The 19,247-nt window shown below is 47.5% G+C and overlaps 1 protein-coding gene across 1 annotated transcript in view; it reads left to right on the forward strand.

Annotated features, from left to right (window-relative positions):
* The first annotated feature begins 1,638 nt into the window (after positions 1-1,638).
* The window catches only part of LOC147717232 (keratin, type I cytoskeletal 19-like), a 51,278-nt gene continuing 33,669 nt past the window's right edge, over positions 1,639-19,247 (forward strand). Inside the window, exon 1 of the mRNA XM_086924180.1 lies at positions 1,639-2,292. Within this exon, the coding sequence (XP_086780306.1) occupies positions 1,696-2,292 (597 nt within the window). The 5' untranslated portion in view covers positions 1,639-1,695. The remainder of the gene's footprint in view (positions 2,293-19,247) is intronic.

Raw genomic sequence — 19,247 nt, forward strand, 5'->3', positions numbered from 1 at the left:
CGTTAATACCAGTTCGGGTGTCCCCGCACTGTCAAACGTCCTGAAGTACTCCCAATATTGGACGCTCTCATTTTAGATTGTAAACTCTTTTAATTAAGCAGGCATCGTAATTCCTCCATATGTGCCTCTGTTGCCTGCTTGGGACCCTGTTTTCGTGCCTCTGTTGCCTGCTTGTGACCCTGTGTTCGTGCCTCTGTTGCCTGCTTGTGCCTCTGTTGCCTGCTTGGGACCCTGTTTTCGTGCCACTGTTGCCTGCTTGGGACCCTGTTTTCGTGCCTTTGTTGCCTGCTTGTGGCCCTCTTTACGTACCTCTGTTGCCTGCTTGTGACCCTGTTGCTTGCTTGTGACCCTGTTGCTTGCTTGTGACCCTGTTGCTTGCTTGTGACCCTGTTTTCGTGCCTCTGTTGCCTGCTTGTGACCCTGTTTTCGTGCCTCTGTTGCCTGCTTGTGACCCTGTTTTTGTGCCTCTGTTGCCTGCTTGTGACCCTGTTTTCGTGCCTCTGTTGCCTGCTTGTGACCCTGTTTACGTGCCTCTGTTGCCTGCTTGTGGCCCTCTTTACGTGCCTCTGTTGCCTGCTTGGGACCCTGTTTTCGTGCCTCTGTTGCCTGCTTGGGACCCTGTTTTCGTGCCGCTGTTGCCTGCTTGGGACCCTGTTTTCGTGCCGCTGTTGCCTGCTTGGGACCCTGTTTTCGTGCCTCTGTTGCCTGCTTGTGGCCCTCTTTACGTGCCACTGTTGCTTGCTTGGGACCCTGTTGCTTGCTTGTGACCCTGTTGCTTGCTTGTGACCCTGTTTTCGTGCCTCTGTTGCCTGCTTGGGACCCTCTTTTCGTGCCACTGTTGCCTGCTTGGGACCCTGTTTTCGTGCCTCTGTTGCCTGCTTGGGACCCTGTTTTCGTGCCTCTGTTGCCTGCTTGTGACCCTGTTGCTTGCTTGGGACCCTGTTGCTTGCTTGTGACCCTGTTGCTTGCTTGTGACCCTGTTTTCGTGCCTCTGTTGCCTGCGGGGGGGCTCGCAGCGAGCCCACAGTGTGTGGGGTGGGGCTCGCAGTGTGTGGGGGGCTCTGTGTGGGTGTGTGTGGGGGGCTTTGTGTGGCTGTGTGTGGGGGGGCTCTGTGTGGGTGTGTGTGTGGGGGGGGTTTGTGTGTGTTGGGGGGCTCTCTGTGGGTGTTGGTGTGTGTCATTTGCAAGAGATAAAGCTAGTGGCATTGTAAATGACAATGCCATTTATTTATGTAACAAAAAAAACATAAATAAAAATAATGTCAAGAGCAATGCCAATCGCTCTAACTTTAACAAAGGCAAAACCATTGCATTGTAAATGCTTGTTTTTCTCCCCTTTCCTAGTCCACTCTCTGTGGACTGGGACAGGGGAGAAAAAAAACGGCCCACAGAGGGCACTGAGGCACCGGCCCTTCGGCCCGTTCCCGAATGCCCGCCTTGCCAATCCGACCCTGGACTTCCGGAGGAGTCATGAGACACTCGCGACGTCAGCTTTGACCCTATGCGTGGGTGCAGAGTTCATACTAGGAGCAAAACCTGCTCCACGGCCCACGCCCACTTTCGAGAGCATAAAAGGTGATCAGGATTTCGGATGCGACCAGAGCCTCTGGAGCTGCCTCTCTCTCTCTCTCTCTCTCTCTCTCTCTCTCTCTCTCTCTCTCGGACTCTTTTTTCTCTGGCCTGTCTCTTCCCCTCATGGCTTTCTTTTCCACCGTCGGAGATTACTACTGCGAGCCCGGGGTCAGTGCATTGTGTCCTTGTGAGGAAAGTACCTTTTTTGTCCTAGACAAAATGCATGAAACTATCGAGTTTTTAGAAGGTCTTGAAATAACCGGGCTTGAAAAAGAAGACGATGACACTCCCGTCCTGAAAGAAGTAGAGGTGGGAACTGTTTGGCCAAGTGCTGGGCTTGGCTCTTCTGGTGGTGGGGTCTCTTCTGGTGGTGGGGTCACTTCTGGTGGTGGGGTTTCTTCTGATGAGGGGGTCTCTTCTGAGGATTTCTCAAGTGGAGGCTTCTCCTCTCGAGCCCATGATGCTTCTTTAGTCGGCCAGATTAGCCGCAGTGCCATTGAATCTGCCTCCGCCTGTGGTGGCAAGGATCAGCAGACCATGCAAAACCTGAAGGACCGCGTGGCCATCTACCTGGAAAAGGTGCATTCCCTGGAGCAGTCCAGCAGAGACCTGGAGGGCAAGATCCGAGAGTGGCACGACAAGCAGGAGGCATCTGTGCCCACCGCCGCTCATCAGGACTACGACCACTTCCACATGACCATCGAGGCGCTGAGAGCCAAGGTACCCTTTGACATGCAGGCAGTGCGGCTTGTGTAGGGACAGCGCTTCTTATGAGTGACAATCTATAGGATTGACGCCCACAAGAATAGGCAGCTAGCTCTAAGTATGTTTCTCATTCCTTTCCACCATATCGTGTGCATTTGGGGAATTGAAGTGATGTTTAATTTAACTCGTTTTAGGAAAGTTCAGGGTGAATGTGTCCTAACCTGGTCGTATATTCACTCCAAACGGTTGCTGAATGGCAGAGCCCTCAAGTTTTCAGAATTCATAGGAGTGAACTCCAATTAACATATCTGGTGACATGATAGAAAGTTAAGGTACACAAATATGAGAAGTACCATTGGTGAAAAGATAATAAAGCAAATATCACATACATAACGTATCAGTTAAACGTTCCTGAAGTTGATTCAGGCCCAAAGACACTGGAAGTATATGATTTTACGGCTGCAGCGTTTTTCCTCATAATTGTGGATTTGCTGAAGCGTCCACATAATCCGTCACCAGCTGCATAATTTCATGTCTGAAAAACATTTTTTTTTTTAGCTCAAACAGATCAAATGTTACTAAAAATGCAGCGAGACGTGTTACCACACATTAGTAGACCCTTCAGAAAGGTTGACCCCTTAGCTTTCTGTGCTCATTGTTATATTTGGATGTTAAACTGGTACTAATGCAGACGCTGTAAAAAAAAAACCACAAAATAAATAAGTAATACTATTACAGAATAATGAAATAATACTATCACAAACGTACTGCATTTTGCTGCTTAATTTGCCTCCTGTTGCCACACAATTTAGTCAACTTTCATCCTCCCCTGCCGCATAACTGAAGTAGACCTGCTCTAGTATTGTAGCAGCACTATGATGTATCCAATAGTATTTTCACTTTCATCTAGGGTGTCTGCAAGGGACCTACCATTGTAGTATAATTGCTTTTGAAACATTACAGCTCCCAGGAGCTGCTTTGCACTCATCAGAGCTTTGAAGAGTTGCATTGGGAGTTCCTGTTCTACCCTTTCTTATGAGGGGTGACATTTTACCTGTTGTGAATGAGAGCTCAACCAGATCTCCAAATGTGTGAGCCTCACTCGCAATGAGTGACACTGGAGGCCTTTGCTATACAAGTCTCGAGACACAATCCTTTATCTGCAGTATAGGCGCTGCACATGCTGCCTGCATAATCAGTCTTTCCTTTCTAGAGTGCAACATTGATGAAGTCATGTGTTCTGAGCAAAGAGGCCTCAGGCGTTGCATTGCATTCATGCTTCTTATCACCGCTCTCAGTGGGCGAGTGATTACTCATACATAGCTTGCTGCTCCTTCTGCCCTGAGCAAAAATGTACAAAGAGTTAATGACGGTATGTAAATGCATTCAATTAAACCTTAACTGTGTCTTGTTTCTCAAGAATCTGAAGTTTTGTGATTCTTGCAGCCAATAGAAGATTCTCCTGCAGGGGAAGGAAGCTGAAGGCAGGAATGCAGCCAGACTGGTAGTATTTCACCCCCTGGAAGGGTTTTTGTGCATGTGGGGGAACTGTCAGGAAAAAAGGGCATTTTAGAATAGAAATCTCAGATCTTGAGTCACAGACTCATGGACAGTGGAATGTCCAAAATTGAAAATTAACTTACAATGGTAGCAAATCTACCAGTGTGATGAACTGTCTGCTGTTGTGAGGTAGTAGTAGGTTTAAGGTCGCTAAGGCAGGGGTCTGTGTGATGGATGGAAGTTTTGTTATGCAAAATGAAGCGAACACACCCAAACATGCTTTTCTGTTGATATATTTATAAACAGATTGGTGGGCGTTTCTCAATGTGCTGATAAAAGATAAAAGTAGATGCCTACTCTGGTAGGAAAAGGACAAAGTACCGTCTCATATTTTATGGGTTTTACAGGTAAATGGTTCTTCATTGAAAAATCTTTTCAATTATAGGAAAAATCTATCTACTGAAGTATGGAGTTCTAATCAGTTGATTTCCATATGTTCTCCTTTAAGGCATAATGAACAGCTGAGACCCACCGGAGGTTGGGAGCTTATTAGCTGGATAGGTGGGGACGCCGGTTGTGTGGCATTGTAGGTGTTGCTGCTGCTTTTGAAGATGGTGCAGTCCAGAAAGAGAAGCCAGTGGAGGTCCATCATGGTGGGAGTGAAATGGTAGGATTTCTTCAGGCTCTTCGTGAGGCGAGCTGCTGCAAATAAAATGCCATTTCTTGGGGGTCCTTATGGAGCCTGGTCAGCTGCAGATCAGAGCATTGTCACCATTCAGAAGCAGGAGTACAAACCTTTCAAGTGAGGTTCTGAAGTTGCTTCCTGGAAGGAGCCGTGCCTCTCTCCAGAGATACCCGATATTACACCTTTGATTCACTTGAAGATGAGATTGATGTTCAGAATGAATCAGTGTCATTTGGCCTTGGGTGAAAGTTGGGGTTCAAATCCCTCCAGGTTCTTGGTATTGAGCCAGAATTGGAGCAGTTGTTACTTCTTGTTTTTGGCCAGTAGTAAGGATTTTGTTTTGTTGGTTTTGACCCTAGAGTTGGTACTTGAGATCTAGACGTGTATGATGTGTAGGCAGGGATTATGGCATTGGATGTCCGGAGTCTAAGAGACTTTCAAGTAGACTTATATGTTATAGACAGACTTCATAAATAATAATTACTTAAGTGATGCAAATGTGTATAATTTAAAATTATTATCTTCAAACCTAAGCAAGAATTGCACGCATTGGTGGTATGTACGAGTGGGCCACATGTAAAGGATCAATCCCATAGATATTAATATGACAAATATGTAAAATTCTATAACATAATTTAACAGAGAATAACATCACGTCACATTATATAACATCACATCTCTTATCACATTGCAGGACATCTCTCTGCATAACATTATGTCAGATCACATTATATCTCCAGCAGAGCATCGCATCACATTTGTGAGCATCAAGTCACGTCTGAATTAGCATGACATAATATCATAACATCGCATGAGCCCCAATTCTGCCCAAAGTATGGGGTAAAATGCCTTGGCATTAGGTGCTCCGTGTGGCTTTATGACTGGCAAATTGGTCCTACAAGAGAACCCCCATTCAATGAGATTGTATTTGTAATTGCATGGCCCTGGTGCAGATTTACAGCACATTATTATTAAAATCACATTCGTTTGTACTGTTACCCCAGGTGCGTGCTACTTGCAATTAGGCCAAGGGCATCACAGCATTGTAATACATTACATCACATCTTTTCTGCAGAGTTCTGCATCGGTCGCAGTAAATGAGTCAGAGCCTAGACGAGGGCTCGAGCTTTTAGCGGCTTGCGCACCTCTCGTGCCACTAATGACCACGGACAGATTGAGATCCATAATTTTCTCTGACACCTAGAAAATCATCTTGTAATGCTAAACTGGTGTCAATGGCTCCAGGAAGTTACACTGTGTCTGTTGTAGAACAATGAGTTCACGGGGAGAGACTCGAGGCACATAGTGCTTCAAGGCCGATCAGTCTGAAGGAGAGTGGGCCGAAAGAGAGAAGGGTGGACACAGAGATGGCATTTACTTTAGTCCTTTTGTTGATCCTGAACCTACCCAGCCGAAACCAAACACCTACAGCAACTACAACGCATCCAGAACGTCTCGGCCCACCTGATCCTCGACCTCCCCCGATGCAGTCACATCACCCCCCACCTCAGAGACCTTCACTGGCTCCCAATCAACAAAAGGATCACCTTCAAGCTCCTCACCCACGCTCACAAAACACTCCACAACTCCGGACCTACCTACCTGAACAACAGACTCAACTTCTACACCCCCGCCCGCCAGCTCCGCTCCGCCAGCCTCGCAGCCGTCCCACGAATCCAGCGTACCACCTCCGGAGGCAGATCCTTCTCCTTCCTCGCTGCCAAGACCTGGAACACCCTCCCCACCCACCTGCCGCAGACCCAGGACCTGCTCACCTTCAGGAAACTCCTCAAGACCTGGCTCTTCGAGCAGTAGCAGCAGCCCCCCCCCCCCACCTCAGCACCTTGAGACCCTCACAGATAAGTAGTGCGCTTTACAAGTTCAGTGATTGATTGATTGAGCCTAGTCATTAGGCCCCAAGAATGCAGATGCCATGCTTCTCCATGCATGGCTGCAGGTACTCTTGAGCCAGTCGCTGTGAAGGTGGCGGGCCCTGGCTCTGCTCATGCATTGACCTGTGCCACCGGCTGCCACCAATTGCTGAAATCATGAAACCCCTGATCGCTCATTGTAGTCCTCAGTGGCCAGAAGCTGTGGCTAGGGGTGTTGCTTGGACTAGGAGGCACCACTCGGAGTAGTAATAGTGCCACCGGGGCTGGAGGAGGCTGCAGTGGTAGGAGTGGTCGAGATTCAAGAGTCCCCAGTGACATTGCGATTTACAAAAGTAATCTGAGACAAAATCCTAACTTTACGACTTTCAGTATTCACAAAAGGCATTTAGGAGCAGTAAAGTTAGGATTCCTAACTTTACTACTCCTAAATGCGTTTTGTGAATACCGAAAGTCGTAAAGTTAGGATTTTGTCCCATATTACTTTTGTGAACCGGACCCGGTGTCCCCGATATCTGGAGTGGCAGAACCCCTGGTGTTAGAGGTGGGAGTGGCAGGCTTTTCGCCCCCTTTACAAACCCATTTGATGCTGTTTGCCGCAGTATAGAGAGATCCGGCAGCGACATTGGGATCAGCACATTGCTGCGGGGAGCTGCATCGGGAGCATTTGCTGATCTACACTTGGACCCAGCTGCTCGTTTATGCCCTCTGGCGTGTACGTTATAGGCCGGAAGTAATCAATCAATTGTTTTTAAAGTGTGACTACCCAACCGAAAAGGTCACAAGACACTGGGCAGCAATGACGTGTGCATGTATTTTTGCAAATTTTTAGAAGAGTCTCAAATTTGCACTGCATACAGAGAATGATAACTCCCCTGCTGCCTGCTAGAGATAATTTCACTTGTAGCGCTAATATGCTGAGCAGGCCATGGCTCCACACCACGCACTCTCTGTAGAGCACTCTACTTCTTGGCTCGGCGAGGAATCAGAAACAGACGGCGTTCATGCTTGGATTCCTACTCAAGCACACGCGGCGCCAGACTGTGGTCGTCGACTGGTTGCTGCTGACACTGTGTGACTTGAACATGCAAGGACAGTGGCAGGGCCGGCTCTAGGCATGTGCAAGCTGTGCACCTGCACAGGGCCACCAAACCCCAGGGGCCACCACGCCAATATATGTCCTTAATATATTAATCCTCTGAGGATGGATACATATTTGCGTGGTGGCCCCTGGCAGGGATTTGGCGGCCTCCGGCTCTGTTCCACTACTAAATACCCTGACCCCCTCCCCTTTTTACTGTCCGCGCGCTCCGCCCCGCAGGGAGCACCTCTTCCGGGCCCCCTACTTACGCTCCTTGCCCAGGGCCACCATGAGCCTAGAGCCGGCCCTGACAGTGGCAAGAGAAATTAAGTGTCCCTTACTGAGCAGGGCACGCTAATGCCAGTGACACGCCAGACTTTCTATAGCCCACGTCTACTTATAACACATTAACCTTTTGGTTTCTAAAGTCTCCTTGGGCAGTGTACGAATGTACTTCTGACAAAACCTCCCAACAGGACAGTCTGTTTCCACAGCAACAGCATCAGCCAGTCAGTAATTGCGAAGCAGCAACATCACATGAGAGGACTGAGACCTACCAGTTATGCATAGAGAGAGGGCGATACCAAAAGCAAGCACATAGATGTATCAGTAAGGGGTGCACTGGTGCTGGTAAAATCTGCTACACGGCGGTGGTCGGAGTTTTTGCCAAACTCCCTGTTCCAAGCGTACCACGGAGTGGCAAAACTCTGCTGTCGGAGTGGAGTACACCACCCACCCCTAGTTATCTCACAGGAACATACACCTAGTTTAGTAACTGGATGAGTGACGCCACTACGATACAAACACAGTCTAAAACAGGCTACTAGAGGGAATGCATTAGTCTACTGATTCACCAGACCATTATAACACATTGGCACATGATACTGATTTGTATTGAACTGCATTGGTTTGCATACTTTAGCATACTATGACATTGCATTGCTTAGCGTCATGTCTCTTGCCATTGCATCTAATTGCAAACAATCACTCTAACAGCATGTACCGGAGGTTGCTCCACATGATATGTTATGTTATGTTATGTGATCTTGTATAGCGCATGGCTACCCCAGCGACGGGGCGTCCCAGCGCTTGCGGACGTGCCAGATACTAGTATGGTAAAGGAGGTGCTAGATGGATGTAAACAAACAGGTTTTTATGAGTTTTCGGAATTGCAGGTGATTTGAAGTGGCCCGAGCTTTAGGGGGGATAGAATTCCAGAGCTTAGGGGCCAAATACCTGAAGGAGCGGCCGCCGGCTCTGCTCCTCCGAATTCTGACAGTACAGGCAAGTGAGAGGTCCTCTGAGCGGAGTGCGCGCGTGGGAGTATAAAAAGAGCACAGTCCCTGCAGAGTTTGGGGGCAAACATTATACAGGATTTTGTGGGTGAGGCAAAGGGTATTAAATTGAATGCGCTGTTGTATGGGAAGCCAATGTAATCGTCGGAGAAAGGGGGACGTGTGGCAGGTTTTGGGTAGGGCAAATAGAACACGGGCGGCAGCGTTCTGTGCTCTTTGCAACCTGTTTATTGCAGTCATGTTGGATCCTAGCATGAGGGCATTGCAATAGTCCAGGTGAGATAGAACTAATGCCTGGACTATAATCTGGCAGGTAGAAGGCTAAAAAAAAAAAAAAATGGGTTTAAGAGAGCGAAGACGCCCATAGCAAGTACCTGCCACTTTTTTGGCATGAGACTCCAGGTTGAGTGAGTTGTCCAGTAACACCCCCAGATTTTTTACTGACTCCTTGGGTATAGGAGCTGGTCCCAGCGCCGGAGGCCACCAGTGCTCGTCCCAAGTCTGTGTGCCATTGCCAATCAGGAGTACCTCTGTTTTAGAGGCATTTAGCTGAAGGCAGTTGTTAGATAGCCACCTTGAGATCACCAGAATGTCTTCTTGGAATTTAATTTGGTCCCCCACATTGTTATTAGAAAAGTTAAAAATAAGTTGCGTGTCGTCCGCATATGATGTTAATAGGATCTTACGTTCCCGGGCCATCAAGGCCAGGGGGCGGACGTACACATTAAACAATGTGGGACTGAGCGCAGACCCCTGAGGCACTCCACATTCAAGAGGGAGCTTGCTGGATGAGTACGGCGGGGCGTGCACCTGGAAGGAGCGGTCAGATAGAAATGACGTGAACCAGTCCAGGGCCGTTTCCCTGACTCCGATCTCCCACAGTCTCTCAAGTAGTATCTTGTGGGAGACCGTGTCAAAGGCCGCACTCAAATCCAGCAGAACCAAGATAGAGGTTGCGCCCATGTCCAGGGAGGCCCTTAGATGTTCTGTGACTGTTAACAGGGCCGACTCCGTACTGTGATTAGCACGGAAGCCATTCTGGGACTCATCAAGGATCCCATTAGACTCCAAGTAGGCAGTCAGAGTGGAGTTGACATGTGCTTCCGCCACTTTCGCAAGATAGGGGAGCAGCGAAATAGGTCGGAAACTGTCTGGCATTATGGGATCCAGAGTTGGTTTTTTCAAGAGGGGTAGTACTTTGGCATGTTTCCAGGATTTGGGAACATCGGCTTGCTGTAGAGATCGATTAATCAGCTCCCGCCCTTCCTGCAGGACAGAGTCATGAAGTGATCTGAACAGATCCGGTTTGATGGGATCATCCGGGGAGCCTGATTTTACTCTTAGGGCTAGGTGTTCCATCCCTGGCTGTTCTATAGGTGGAAGGGTCAGGAGGGAGTAGGGAGGATCAGAAATGTCTCTAACAGGATTAGGGGACCCCGACTGGCTATCCAGTTGTAGTGAGTCATAAATCCCTTTAACTTTATTAATAAAGAAGCGAGATAGATCTTCACACTGTGCATCTGACACTATCAGGTTGCCTGTGCCTACCGAGCTTTGGTCTGATCTTTCACCAGGGAAAAGATCGTTTTGGAGCGATTTATGCTTGAGGTAATCAGATCTGTGTAGTAGATGGCTTTAGTTTTCTTTATAAGCTTATGGTAAGCTTTAGTGGCCGTTCTGAACTTAGTTTTTGCCAGGGGGTCATACGATCGTCTCCAGATACGTTCTAGCAGCTTGCAGTGTTTTTTAGTTTCCGCGAGAGTCTCCGAGTACCAGGGGTGGGTCTGAACTCGCCTAGGTCTCGAATGTTTCATGGGGATGAAATGGTCTAGAGAATTATTTATCCACTCTCTATAAGCAAAGTCTGCTTCATCCATGTTACCCGATCAAACAGGGCGGGAATGGTTGAGCCTAGCTTCAAACTGGGCTTTATCTAGGCTGTTCCATGGCGCCTCCGTAGGGAGGGAGGAGGGGTCTCCCTACCGCTAGCTGGGATCTTAACTGAAACCGAGACCAGAAAGTAGTCAGTCCAGCTAAGAGGGCTGGGGGATTCAGCTGTAACTTCCTCTATATTAGTAAAAACTGGGTCGAGGAGGTGGCCTGCCTGATGAGAGGGTCCCACAATCAATTGATGAAGCTGGCATGCTTCTAAGTCGCCAAGAAACTTCGATATAGTGGGGGAGTCTTGTCGCTCGAGGTGGAGGTTGAAATCACCGAAAATACTAAAATTAGCTGATTGAGGCGCTAGTGACGAAATAGTTGATAATAGCGACTCTTGGAATGCACTCGCCGGTCCTGGGGGATTGTATACAAGGAGCCCTGTAAGAGTGAAGGTGTCAGAGACCTTTATCTTAAATAGCGCGCATTGGCTACTAACTATGCTAATGGCCTTGAGGGTACAAGTGTATTTGGACTTGTAGATCACCCCTAGTCCACCACCCCTACCAATAGGTCTATTTTGAACACATATAAGGTAGTCTGGAGGAAGGGCCAGAGCTAAAGTGGCCGCAGAGTCCTCAGATAGCCATGTTTCTGTCAAAAACAGAACGTCAGGCCTTCCATCTAGGTGGAGCTCGTGGACGTCCTCATGGTGCTTTACCAGGGACCTGCAATTGAGGCTCAATATGTGTAGCTTAGAAGAGCTGGTGGGCGCTAGGGGTAAAAAAGATAGCGGAGAGCAAGCCCCAGAGGCCTTAAATCCGCAATAGTTGCAGTGTATGGTAGGGGAACCAGGGTGACATACATGCGCCAGGCAGTCAGTCTGAGGTCTAAGAGCAAGCAGCTCATCCCTGGCATAGGGCGCCATCGCTAGTCAGGCGTCCAGGGATCTGGGCAGCAGGCGACGGACCAGTGCGGATGGGCGCAGCCATCAAACCTCCCGAGATAGAGTCCCACACCCCAGCGACACTCGATAACTTGCCTTTTCTTGACTCCTCCACGCTACAATCCATCATGCTCCAAGTAAAATCCGGCTCCCCAAATGACCCAGCGCCCGCGTTCCCTGCTTACAGTTACCACGCAAATCCTACCCACCATTTTGGAATTGCTCAATGCCTCCTTAGCCACCGGCATCATCCCGCTCCCATAGAAACGGGCCATGGTCAGAGTCCTCCTCAAAAAACCCAACTTAGATCCTAACAACCCAGGGAACTACCGACCAATCTCTCTACTGCCCTGGCTCAGCAAGATCATAGAGAAACACTTCAACAAGACTCTGGCGGAGTTCCTAGAGACCCATCAGCTGCTTGACTCCTCCCAGACAGGATTTCGACCCATGCACGGGACTGAGACCGCTCTCATCACTGTGACAGAAGAGGCAAGAAAGATCATGGATCAAGGAGGCACCGCAGCCATCATCCTGCTAGACCTAAGTGCCGCCTTCGACACTGTAAATCATGTCATATTGTTGCAATGACTTACCAACCTAGAAGTCTCATCGAAAGCACTCACATGGTTCGAATCCTTTCTGTATGAGCGATCCTTCCAAGTCTTTGAGGGCGACCACCTCCCCCAGCAAACCTCTTGGCTGTAGTGTGCTGCACAGCTCTTCCTTGAGCCCTACACTTTTTAATATTTATATGAGCACCCTCGCTGAGATCGTCCGCCCCTATGGAATAAAAATAGTCACCTATGGGGATGATACTCAACTAGTGGTGGCACTGAATCACTCTCACACCGGGCCCAAGAAACTCAGGGACTGCCTAGAAGCAATGACCTCATGGATGACATCTTCATGTCTCAAACTAAATGGAGACAAGACCGAACTGATGATCCTAGGTCACCCCCCCAATCCTACTATTGACCCCTCTGGCCTATGTGTCTTGGACCACCCCCGATACCCAAGGACACAATCAAAAGCCTGGGCATCTGGCTGGATAAGTCTCTCAGTTTCAACCACCAAGCAGCTAAACTTTCAGCCACCTGCTTTGGCTGATCCGAAAAATTATTCCCTTACTACCCTTCAAAGTCAGACAGATCATAATTCAGGGTCTCATCTTGTCTCGTCTGGACTTCGGGAATGCCCTCTATCCAGGGGCCCCCCAGGCTACCCTAAACAAACTCCAGGTCATCCAGAACTGTGCGGCACAAACCCTCCTCAGATTCCACGTCGCATCCCTGTTAAAACCGAACTTAAGAAACTCCATTGGCTTCCGGTCAGGGAAAGAATTGTATTCAAGGGCCTGAGCATTGCCCACCGAGCCTTCTGGAAAATGGGCGCCAACATCAATCATTCTTTGATCAACCCCTACCAACCCAACAGACAGCTTAGATCGGCTTCCTCTTTCCTTGTCACAGTACCCAGAATTAAGCGAGCCAGATGCGGGGGCCGCTCTTTCTCCCACAACTCGGCCAAACTCTGGAATTCTCTCCCACTCCACTTATGTTCGGTGCACAATCTTCTGCCCTTTCGTAAAAAGCTAAAAACCCTGTTATTCAACGACTCAGACTAGGTTCCCTCCGTTCTTCCACACGCGTTTGTCTGCAGCGCGAGGACGCCTCAGGGTAGCTATCGCGCTATATAAATGTTCTTTTTCATTTCATTTCATTCTCATGTGTGTGTGGTCGAGGGGTCTATAAGTCAGTGTTAGGGATGCACGTGACTCATGTAGCTACATTGAAAGAAGTATGTCAGAGAGGATCCGCTTTGCCCAAACAGGGACAGACAGAGCGCTCTATGGTGTCCAGCAAGTGACCTTGGCAGAGGTGTATTAAAAAAGTATGGGAACTGTTATCCTGAGTAAACATGGGGGGGACAGTCAATGCGTGTGAGACGGAGTAACGTGCATAGGTAAAAGCAAACGATATTCTGTAACTATATTGTTAGACTTTAGTTTAAAGGTAACTGCATGTATAATATAATGAAAAACAAATGCAATTTAAACTAATCTCCACAGTGTCGGAAACCTCCTCCTTTCCTTTTAACCTGAAGCATCTGTGGTTCTCATGAACAGTTCAGGAAGGTTATTCTTTACAAAAAATTAGGTGAATTATTTTGATAAAAGTAAAAAAACCTTAGGAACGTCGCCCCCAGCAGAACGCACCCACGTCAACCTCTGGATCTTGGGTATTTTGTTAAATCTTTGAGCCTGTTGCCCTACTTTACACCCTCAGCCATCACCTTTAATTTCTAGAATAGCAGAGCTGGCGGGGGTGTCAGAGTGGCAGGTTTTTTTTGGTACAGCTCATGTTTCAGCTGATGGCTGTGCAGGGGTGGTTGTTGTCAGAGGGGGGATGCACAGGGTTCTTGTTTTTGATACATGGTACATGGTACTATTTCTGAACCCCCTCTTGTTCAGGGTTTTCTAGACATCAGCATTCATTCTCATTATGATGCAGACTATACCCAGGTAGTGTTTACACTGACTAGTGCCCATGAGCAAAAGCGTCTTCATAATAAACAAAAATTAAGAGATTCAATCACGAATGAACAACTGGTTATCCACCACTGAGGGCATATCTGATTTGTTATTAACCTCTTTGATGTATAAAACAAAACAAAAAAAAGCCCTTGGAGACAGAATCCATTTGTGTTGTTATCTCACCTGTGGGCAAAGTCATGGGCACTGATTATGAATTAGATGAAGAATCCAAGCAGCCGAGTGGTATATCTGCAGGGAATTCCACCTATTATAAGTTAGACCACTTGCGAAGCGAAATAACTGAGTGGACACAATATTACAGTGTGGGATTTTACATATCATCCATATTCCAAGGGGTTTCAAGCTCCCGTCAATCTCCCACTTTTAGCAGATGATAAACGGAAGCAGTGGCTACTCTGCGGTGCAGAGGAGAAGGGGAGGCCCCTCTTGCCAAAAAAAGGACCAGGAACCTGCACCGTCAGTTCTTTATGACTGGATAAATCAGGTCAGGTGGCACTCAAGAAATCTGGTTGGAGGAACACCAGGCCATTGTTGGTCAGGCAGAACTGTATCCAATCTGGGTATATCCCCCGCATGACGTAATCAGCCCTCCAGAACCCAAACATATCCCTCCACAGCGCCATGAATTTCAAAGTAGCATCTTTTGACCTGCATCTGCAGAAGGGCTTTAAGTTTGGAAGGAAATTGTAATTACCACCTGGGCGAAAACCTCTGCTGCAGGCACTTGTTCCTTCTTGTGGTTATTGAGTGCTGTGAAATTCAAGTGCCCTTTGTACAATGGAAAAGTCTCTGATTCAAGAAAATGCAGAGTTTGTCATCAAAAAACCCTTTCCAAATGTATTCAGCTAATTTTGTGATTGAGAAATATTTTTCCAAATTTTAAAATGTGTTTAGAAATAATAACTACATTGAAATTTGGATGGGGGTGATAGAGGCTTCCCTTCCAAATTGTGGTTCAGTGATGTACGTATCAAGGGTTTGCAATCGAAATTTTGGTCGTAAACCGTTGACTAATTACCAACTAGCAGGTTGGGGCATTAAATGATTTACAAAGGGCAAGGGTCCCTGTTGGATCCATTCCCCTTAGTGAATTGAGGGGACTGCCTCAGGGGAAGGAAGTAGGAGGTGTTCCTATGGGAAGACTGCCTTCTACCCCTAAAGTTTTCCAAAAATTAAACTCTTTTTTTCTCAAAAGTATCGGCGGTTCCTTTGAGGAACTGACGTTGCTTTTGAAAAAAAATGTTTACTGTTTTGGAGTACAATCACAGGAATGGTCGGCGACACAAGGTAAATAGTTTTATATATTTATTTACTTACCTTACTCCATGCCATTGTATGTCCGACTACACTATGCCCGCACCCTGCCCCGCCCGCCCCGCCTCACCGCCCGCAGCACACCCTCTGTGAGCCGCCACTGACTGAGCCATAGGAATGATGATTGTAGAACTTAGCTATATTAGAAACCACAATATGAGATCACGGTTTATTATTGTTATTAATCACAATATTTAGTGTTGGTGGTTGCAAACGTACTATTGCTGATGATATTATTGTCGTAGTTATTGCCGTTGGTACAGTAATACCAGCAGTAGGATTATTTGCTTTTTTTGGTTATTGATGTACTGCAGGCTGCTGATGGGGCTTTGCCTCCCCACCACCACCATCTTGGACCCTCAGCATAAGTCACAATAACTTCACTTAGAGCCAATATCGGCAACATACCCAACCCGCAACACAGCAATACCCTAATAAAGAACACCCAAGACACATTAGCAAGACGCATTAGTCATTGGAGAAAATATTGCTGAAGGTTTATTGTTGATAAGAAATATGCCAAAGGGCTTCATGCCCCACTGCAATACAGCTCTGAACCTAAGGAGACGGCAGGGTGTGTTGGGGCCCCGAGACACGATTAAGGAAGCTGTGATCGTGGTTTTGCTTGATGCTGCGGTGGCCTTCCATACAATAGAATGGCCATATTTGTTTGCAGTCCTGGCCAAGATGGGATTTGGGTCCAATTTTATCAGGTGGGTACGCCTTTTGTATGCAGAGCCATTAGCACAAGTGGTTGTGAATAATAAGAAGTCGGGAGTATTTGAGCTAAGCCGAGGCACTCTTTGCTCTTACCCTGGAGCCACTAGCTGTGTGGATTTGTGGAGACCCAGTGATCGGGGACTAAAGTGGGCTGAAACGTGGGAATATCGCATTTCACTGTATGCGGGCGACATCCTACTTTATCTCACATCCCCCAAGCCATCATTATACAGAGTACTGGACATATTCACCACCTTTGGGAGGTACTCTGGATACACTATCAACTGGAGCAAATCCCTAATGTATGTTTTTTGAGGTGAACCACCTTCGCTGCCTAGTGGGTGTCGTATGCAGGAAGAGAAAGAAGGCTTCCAGTATTTAGGAATCTTTATTACCACAAATCCAAAAGCTAGCCACAATCGAAACCTATCATCCGCTGCTGAGATTGAAACAAGATGTGGCCAATTAGAAGACCCTGACGCTCTCTTTATTGGGGAGGGTGGCGCCATTAAAAATGATGTATCTGCTGCGTTTTCTATATGCGCTCCAGAACTTCCCGGGTCAGGTCCCACTGAAGTATTTTAAAGAGGTGGAAAGTCTCTAGAGGGAGCTGCTTTGGGATGGTCATCCCTGCATAGCCCTTCCCAAGCTGGTTCTAAGGTGGTATGATGGGGGCTACCAGACATTAAAAAGTATTACTTGGCGGCCCACTTAGCAGCAATAAATCAATGCACATACCCTCATTGGGATGACCCAGGTTACAGAATGGATAAATGGGTATTGCCGGGTGGTAACTATAATATGGCCCTCTACTCTAGTCCTAAGTGATTTTCTTTAACGGGACCAACTGGGCATTCAGTCCACATATGTCATGCAGTGAATAGAAATTTGGGATGGGAGAAAAAGCTCACACTGGCTACTCCTTTGTGGGATTCGGAACAATTGGGCATCCTTAGAAGTTTTAAGGGGTTTGAGCAGTGGGACCTTATCGGGATCTCAAAAATAGAGGACTTATGGAAAAAGGGAGAAATGAGCTCCTTCGCCACCTTGCAACAACAATACGAATTGGCCAGCACAGAATATTTAAGGTATCTACAAGTGAGACATGCACTGACGTCGCACTTGCAGAAGTGAAAATCCCCCTCCCCCGATGCCTCGCAGATGGAAGAAAGATTGCTCGATGGGTATCTACAAACAAAAGCAGTGTCCTTGACATGTAAGAAGCTGATCAATAATACGCCGGATCCTCTCAAAGTGACCCGTATGCTTGTTGGAACGATGGGTTGGATCTGGATGATGAGGAGTGGCAGGAGACCGTGGTCTCCCCGCAGGAGGTTGCAATCTCCTCCAGGCTACGTCTGGTACAATTGAAAATCCTCCATAGAATTTACGTCACAGGGACTCAGCTCGTCAAAATGGGTGGGGTGGATAAGGGCCTGTGCAGGAGGCACTGTGGTCATGGGGGAACATTTATGCATATCCTGTGGGGGTCTGTATATACTGGAAGAGGAAACACGCCTGTCTAGGTGATGTCCTCGGACTTTTGGTGGGGGTCGAGGCTAAAACGTAGGCAGGAAAGACCGTATATGGGTCACATTGGGATTAATGGTCGCTAAAGAAATCTGGGATGGCTGTGGGGAGCTAGGACATCACTCAGAGTTGAAGGGTGGAAAGCAGACATGGATCGGTACATGTTACGAAAACTGTGTATGTCTCTAGAGGATGCCACGAAAAGTGGATTGACATATGGAGCAAGTGGAATAGCTACTGTGGTAATATATGCGAGCGCCCAGTGGTTCTCTCTCTGGATGACCCTGTGATGCCCTAGCGATCGCTGCACCACTTTTTGTATGCTATATTGTATAATGGTGTCAAATCTGATTATAACCTTGCAATGTGACTTTTCTCAGCAAATTGCAAATGAACATTTTTCTTTTTGTTGTTTAATAAAAAGATTTTTTTTAAAACAGAAATATGCCAACATGGTGGGTCAACTTACGGGCGATCCAAGGACAGGCAGCCCCTTTACTGCCCTGCCCACCTGAAGAGCCAAATTGCACTATGGGCTAACCAATTGGTGCTAACCATTTTGGGGGATTTTCCCTTACATCATGTGGACCACCAGTCCACCCTTTACTCACACCCCTTGAGGGGGCAGAGTGTATACAGACAAGCCGCTGGTTGCTCAGGTTTACAACCACCCGAAGAACTAACGGGATGCCTTTGTTCCTCCAGGGTTATGCCATAAGGACTTGACGTTGTTTGGCATTTGCACCCTTCTTCTGCTCCTAAAGAGGGTACCCCTATCTACCATTCAGCCTCTGGATCGCCCTGTAACTCCACCATAGCTCTGGGTGTGGCACCAGTCATACCCAGGGCCCCCACACCAAGACAGGCATTCTTACTTACACCCTGCTGATTGTGGGGCATCAGCCCGGTCCAACATAAACTGGTCCATGCCCATTCAAAGCAAATGGACCCCATCCACATCAACATATCCAGTGGTATTGGCATGCAAGAGGCTCTGTCTGATAAAGCCAAAAACCTCTCTGTTCCATGAATTTACGCATGGTACCGTTTACCCTCCTGCGAGAAATTTTAACGGCCTCTCCAGACCTGGAGAATTCCCATCTGCCTCTGACAGGTTACCAGTCCTTCTGGCAGGACAATTCCCATCTAACTCAGCAGGGGTTTCCTGGCCCTATTGGGGGAACCTTGCAATGTATGCACTAAAGAGACCATGCCTAATTCACCAAGCCCATCTGATTTTATTTGGTTTTGAATTAGAGATGAACCAAGCCTTCATGCTTAGGGGACTTGCGCATGGTTTATCTACCCTTCCGTAGGCAAGTTTGATGGAGTCCACTTAACTTGGGAACTACTGTTCTCTGATTTAACCACAGCTTTATTTACCCACAAAGGCATGTTCAGTGGCCTCCCCGGGTTGTGAACAACTGATCTCTACTTTAACCACTTTTCCTGGTAATTGGTAAACACATGACTTGGCAACACGTAACAAGAAGGCCCTTATAGGCACAAAGGGAACCATAGGCCCATTACCGCCCTGTCACTTTTATAAGGATTCGCTGGTAAACATAGTGAAGT

The sequence above is a fragment of the Lissotriton vulgaris genome, chromosome 5, assembly GCF_964263255.1.
Source record: "Lissotriton vulgaris chromosome 5, aLisVul1.2, whole genome shotgun sequence".
Taxonomy (NCBI): domain Eukaryota; kingdom Metazoa; phylum Chordata; class Amphibia; order Caudata; family Salamandridae; genus Lissotriton; species Lissotriton vulgaris.